The sequence below is a fragment of the Nylanderia fulva genome, unplaced genomic scaffold, assembly GCF_048542155.1.
Source record: "Nylanderia fulva isolate GAGA-0341 unplaced genomic scaffold, ASM4854215v1 Scaffold3, whole genome shotgun sequence".
Taxonomy (NCBI): domain Eukaryota; kingdom Metazoa; phylum Arthropoda; class Insecta; order Hymenoptera; family Formicidae; genus Nylanderia; species Nylanderia fulva.
Window position 1 is genome coordinate 6,941,197 of NW_028190368.1, and position 7,248 is coordinate 6,948,444.

Consider the following 7,248-nt stretch of genomic DNA (forward strand, 5'->3'; position numbering starts at 1 on the left):
TCAAGCGTTCTTCTCCCTGCAACATTTCTCATTTCTCGGCTCGCGTTCAGCGGCCGCGGGTTTATCAATCTCGCAGGCAGCGTGCCGTCCCGCTGGGCACTTGGTCCGCGTCAAGCCCGAGAATACGTTGAACTTATTCTTAGGTTTTTTTGACCTCGGCTCCGTTTCTCCGTGCCGCGGCAGACTCCTACCGGGACAGAGCGTGCTGGTCTCGCGCGTCCTCACTTTGGCGGACAACTGCACAGTGCGCACCACCAGCAGCGTCGGGCTGCAGCTCTTATCGAGCGTCGGGGGTGTCTCCGCATGAAATTTATGGGCCGAAACTTGGACGCACTTGTCAGACTGCTCCGGTTTGGCGCTCGCGGCCGCGATCGCCAGGGTGTTCTGGGCGCACAAGTAACAGCAGGTCTTGGTGAAGTCGATGAATGGGGAAGGCGGTTTCCCGGGGACGTGATCCTCGGGGACTTCTGGGCGGTCGTCGGGCGTCACCAAGTGCGTGTCCACGATAAAGTCCCGCATTTGCTCTTCCAGTTTACGTCTCTCTCTCTTTTTCCGCTCCTTCCTTTCCTTTCTTCTTATTTCCTCTCTGATTTTCTCAAAGACGTCCTTATCAGCAATTTCCACCGCTTCGTCCTGTTTACGACCTTTCTTGGATTTCCTCGGGGCAGTCCCGCGGCTTATTGGTTCTCGCGGAGTGCCTGATACACCGGCGACCGCTACGACGTCGTCTGGTTGCTCGCGCTCTCTGCTTCGCTCTTTCAGTTTCAGAAACCATCTCGTCCGTTCTTTCCGAACGCGTTCGGAATATTCTTTCTTTTTACGGCACAATCTCTCGCACCATAAACGCAACTTGCATGTCTTTAATCGATATCTATGTAGCAAATCAATATCACGCGTGTCGACACTTTTATGCTCTTGCTCTGACTGCTCGGCATTTTTCGGGACGTCCAATTGATTTTCCACTATGTCGTTGACACGCCGTTCGCGATATGCATTGTGACGATCTGACGGTGTCGCTGCGAGTTAAATCCAATAATTAATCCTAATCTGATAACGCTAAAAGATTGCGAGTGTGATGAAAATTATGTTAAGTTAAAATTATTTTAATGCGAACGAAAATAGCGATTAAAACTGCGAGAATTGCTTAATAATTTAATTATTAAATAATTTAATTATTCAAATAATTTATTTAAATTCATGTTTGTGTGTTCCTTATTATTTTTGTTCATTCTGATGTATTATTTTTATATTATGTTTGAACAAATATTAAACTCGTATCTATTTTAATTTTTGATATAACAAAAAAAGAAAACCGATATCCGCAGTATGGAAAATTGAAAGCGGAAATACGATGTAAAAGCGGAAATGGAGTTATTTTTCAGATTGATTCACAAAGAGTCGGATGTACATTGCTTACTGTTAGAATTATATGTTGAGGAATGGGCAGCATTTTGCAATAAATGCACTTTGTATTCCGTTTGTGCATTTTTCGTGCTAGGTATTTGTTCCTTAGGATTTCGTGATGGATGATCAGTGTACCGAACGATATGTGCGGATCGATCTGCTGTTACGGATTCATCCGAATTCACAGTCGGATGCATTTTCATCTAATCGGATTTTCTTAGGTTCCATTCGTTAAAAAGTAATTATCGGCGGAATTATTCCCAATTAAATATGTAGTTTGGATAATATAGATAATTATTTCACATTGGTATCAAATAATTTATTCTCTCAGAGTTTCCAACTTTTCTGAAAGAGATAGGATAATATGGATAAGCAGTTTTATTGTTTCAGATAATTAATGTAATTTTTAAACAAGCATAATTAAAAAAGGTTACTTTTCGTAGGTTAACATATAGATGATAATTTGGATAAAAAATAAGAAAATGAGATCATACTAATAAATAATGATTCATAGAATTTTATTTTATATGCACTAAATTTTAACTGATTTCTGATTAAAACAGAAATTGGTATGACCTCTTTATTTTGACATATTGAAATATCACATCCATCACATCCATTAGTAAAATTTTGACTTTTAACCAAAACTGTCAATGCCCTCATTCATTATTCAAAACTGCCGTAAGATCAAAGATATTTTTAACATCAAAGAAAACTAAATTTTATACTTTAGTTAAATAATTATATACTTTATTATAGTAAGATTAATATTAAATTTTTGATTGTATTTCTATTTTCTGCGTAACAATATATATCGATCATAAGATTATAAAAAAATTAATTATCGCCCCTAATGACTGAAACTTTAAAAACTGAGAACGCGTTTAAAAATATAGAAAAACATTTAAGAAATTCTTCGAAAAATAATAAAAAATATAATAAAAACACACATAACGTAATATAATCAAATTTAAGATTAAGAAAAAACTAATTATTATTGCTAATTAAAACATTAAAAAATAAAAGAGCGTATTTAAAAATATAAAACATTAATTGTATAATCTTCCAAAAAATATTTTTACAAATACGTGATAAAACACAAAAGTATACACTTGTCCCTAAAATTAGAAAAAAATTAATTATAGCTGGTAATAATTAAAATTTATTAAAAATAAAAAAGCGTGTTTAAAAATATATTGATTAATTAAACTCCAAGAGATAATTAAAAATATTGAAAGAAATCGTGCCGTAATCTAACGTTATGGTATCTAAATGGCTAAATTTGATTTGTAATTAATATTTTTTATTTCTAGAAGGCAGAGCTCTTCTTAGAACTCTTGTAGAACTATAAATTTTTTTTAATTTGTGCAATTGTTGATAAGAGAAATGTAGGATAATGTAATATGCAGCATGAAGCTGCATATCAGTTTGTCCTTATTTATATAGGTATTTTCTTTGGTTTAATTCGCCAAAACTATTTGTTTAAACTATAAAGAACTCTTCTAGATTTATTGAAAATAAAGCCAGAGCTCTGAATTTTATTTATGATCTTTTAAGAAATGGTGCCAGCACACACACACTATAAAATTTTAACTTAAAAATGTCAAGTAATTATTATAGTTATATATATGTATCCGTTAACGCACAATATATTTTAATTTTAATTATTATTTAAATTAAAATTATTATAATAGCTAGTTTATATTGTTTTAAATAGACTTGAACTAAACCTGTGACTTTAAAAATTTTTTCACCTTATATATTTATGACTTTAATAAGTTCAAAATTAACTACGCCAACATTGTATTAACTCTCATCAGAATACCGAGTAATTCACGAAATACTGCTTATCTTACACTAACTTTAGCTCTTACATACGTCCAATGTTAAACATTTTAATTCGTGTTTTTCCCACCTCACATAAACTCGTCTTATTCATTATTAAGAACGGATTATGAACTACATATGTTAAATATATATATTTTTTACTTGTAATAATTATTTATAAAAATAATTAAACGGCTGTAATTGGGACTATCTACAATCTACGATCTAAATATACATCTACATATACACAATCTAATCTATACAAATATTATTAGTTCTATAAATACTGTTAGTTCTACAGATATTATTAGCTCTACAAATATTGTTAGTTGTATTATGAAATAATAACTTATCACTTATCACTCACCGGCCAATGCGCAACGCAGCAGAGTTAGAACTGCATCGAAGCTACATTGATCTGTAACATATAAATAAAATTTAAATTATAGCAGCGCTTTAAATAATTAATATTTTGAAAAATTATTATGTTCATTAAATTTTATATTCAATACATCTATATGTGTACATACATTTATATTCATTCATCAGTAGATGTATAATTGAGTAACTTTATAAATTTCGAGACTATTTTTTATAATATAAACTTTTATAAGACTTATACATATTTCAAAAGTATTTTTTTTTTGTTTGAATGTTATTCTGATATTGAAATAGAAGATAATATATGTATATATGCGTGTACGCGATTAATAACAAGTATATTATACAATATTACAATACTCACCCCAGAGTTGCTCCGCCGGTGCCCGATGGCTCCTAGGCCTGCTCTTTCTTTCACAATCAGATCGGGTTGATCAGAATTGTCCGTTTATTGTTAGTCCGTCGATTTCCGAAACACGCGATACTTTGAACGACACTCCCGCACTAAATGCACGATACTTTGAGCGAAATTCCCGCACTAAACGCGCGATACTTTGCGCGAAATTCCCGCACTAAACGTGCGATATTTTTAACGACACTCCCGTGACGACACACTAAAACGAACTACAAATTTATAGTAAAATAACATGAGATTTAAAAGGTATTTTGCAGGTATTTTATATTATATTTATATTATCGCAATTTTAAAAAATGAAAAAAATAGTGACTAAAAATTTGCGTAATAATTTATGAGAATGTGTTAGAATTTTTAACGTAAATTCTATACTACGCGCATTACTTTATTTTATTTATTTTATATTTTGAGATTGGCCGGTTGTACTGATTAATTATCGAATTTGCGACGGTTGACGTGTAAAAACATATAAATATTATAATAATAATTTTAATTTAATAATAAAAATGTTTGACATACATATATAAAAATATAATAAAAACTTTTTAATATTTATAATAATAAATCTTTTTAGAAAAATATATAAAAATATCTACATTTACATCTGTACAATCTAATCTCTACAATACCTAACATAATGATTCGAACATTGATTGTGAGTCCTAAAATTTGGAAAAATTAATAATCGCTTTAAATGACTGAAGCTAATAGAAAAATGTATGAGTATAGGCTTCAAAATGCGGAAATACGTTCTTGATATTGTGCTCAGTTTAATAATAAAAAATTAATAATAAAATATTTTGTTAGATTGTAGCATTTATCTTTCTTTAACATCAGTTGTTTTAATAAAATTTATATTGTTTCAAGTTCAGAAACTGTATCAAATGTATGTGTATGTATGTAATACGAATTAGCATTTTGCATTTTAAAAATAAAACAAAAATAATACGATAATAATTAATGCACCATGTTTACAAACAAGATATCCCGTAATTACATCATTATCGTATTTATATTGAATCGTAATTTATATTTCAAAAACAATTGTGATCTCGTTTGTATATGTGTTAGGAGGTAAAATAATGGTAATACTGTAGCTCCGTCCTCTTCGATTTTGCCGAAACTTTACAATATTGTGTATTTCTGTGTGTAAAACAAATCTATAAATTAAAATTGTCGCACTTAAGTAGGAAAAAAGTTATAATAGGTTCGGATTTTTATTTACAGATTTGCATTTCATGTACAAAAATACAATAAAGATTTGGTAAAATCGGAAAGAATTATTTTCACAAAATTATTATCTAAAATTTATATAAAAATTGATGAGACTCACCGATACGATGCTCAGCAGCGAAGTTGTAAACTGTAAAATATAAATATAATATGAAAATTTATATAATTGGAATTTAAAATAATTAATATTTCGAAAAATAATTAATATAAAATTATTATTTACATTAAGTTTCATAGTAAAAATTATAATAATAAAGAGTAAATAATAATATATTAACGTATTAAATTAAAATATAATAATTACTCACTATATGGTAACTCAGCCATTGCCCGATGCCTCCCGGGCCACCTTCTCCTCTCGTAAAAGCTTCGAAACACTTGCACTCGCGTTAAATTTTTTCGATTGCGACTCGCGACGACGTCCGGATTTTAGCTGTCACATTTTTGACGCACTTTGGTAAAATGCGAGAGCTTATTCGCGCGCGAATAAAATTGATGTTCCGTCTTCGCCACTTTTTTCAAGGCTACTTTCGGAGGGCCTTATAATTATATCGAAAGACAATACATATGCGATAACTTCCTTTCGGAGTCGCCGATAATCCTGAATTAGTCATATATACAGATTACGATATCGCGATACAATCGGATTTATAGGATAATTAATATATTTACACTTGTATTTTTGCGGACCAACGTGGAACAATAAGCGCGCGAACTTTGTTCATAAACAATGCGAATAATACACGAGGGGGCAGCAGTATCCTAAATTATGTTAGGAAATATATTCACGAAAGTGCAGAATTTAACCGACCAATCGGAGACTGAGGATCTCTTTGTCCTGATTGGTCGATTGAGCGCTTCGCTCTAAGTGAATATATTTCCGAACACAATCTAGAATGTTATTGCTGCCCTCTAGTGTACTTTCTCATTGTTCACGGTTCAACGTTCGCGCGATTCATCACCGGTTCGCGAAAGTACGAGTATGAATATTAATATCAAAATTAGTGTCGTTATTTATAAATCCGATCGCGTCGCGTGTACCGACATCGTGATATATTATGTGTGTGTGATTAATTCGGGAATATCGACGATTTCTGAGTACGTATCGATATATAAGGCCCTCCGAGAAGTCTTGAAAAAGCGGCAACGCGAAAACGGAGCATCGGTTTCATTCGCGCGCGAATAAGCTCTTGCGTTTTACCGAAACGCGTCGAAAATGCGACAGCTAAAACCCGGACATCGCGAACGAGAAAAAATAACGCGAGTGCAAGTGTTTCGAAGCTTCTACGAGAGGAGGATGAGGCCTGGGGGACATCGGGCAACGGAGAAGCAACTACATGGTGAGTAATTATTTATTCTTTCTTACTACTATTTTGATTATTAATTTCAATATAAATAATAATTCTTTTTCGGAAAATCAATTTTAAATTTTGTTATATAATTTTCATGTATTTATATTTTACAGTATACAAGTTTGCTGCTGAGGATCGCATCAGTAAGTCTCATATAAATTTTGATTGAATGATATACACAATTCGAAGAGGACGAAGCTGTCCATATCACTGAAAAAAATCCATGTACTTTTACATGGAAATTACTAGTTTGGAACTGGAAAAGTTATACTTGCTTATCACTGTGATTTTTTTCCATTTGTTTTAAAGTGAAAATACATATTAATGTAAAAATACATGTAAAATATAGGTAAAATTACTATTTTCATGCAAAAATCATATGTAATTTTAAATTTATTATTTTTACTTTATTAGAATTTTATTTTATAAGTATTTATCTATTTTTTATTTATAACATTATTTTATAGCATTTATACATTACTAACATTTCCTATGTGTAATTACATGTTCAGTGAAATATTTTTAATCTTGAAAATATTTAAGAATACATTTCATATAAAATTACATATAATCTGTAATCTTCCATATAAGTATCAATATTGCAAGTATCAATATGCTGGGTCGGAAAAAAACCTA

General features: G+C 31.5%; 1 protein-coding gene across 1 annotated transcript; it reads right to left on the reverse strand.

Annotated features, from left to right (window-relative positions):
• On the reverse strand, positions 1-1,601 carry LOC114933449 (uncharacterized). Its single transcript, XM_029306043.2, has 2 exons — positions 1,418-1,601; positions 1-1,016 (listed from the first exon to the last, which is right to left on the reverse strand). The coding sequence occupies exons 1-2, from the start codon at positions 1,599-1,601 to the stop codon at positions 1-3; spliced, it is 1,200 nt and encodes a 399-aa protein (XP_029161876.2).
• Between the last annotated feature and the right edge of the window lie 5,647 nt (positions 1,602-7,248).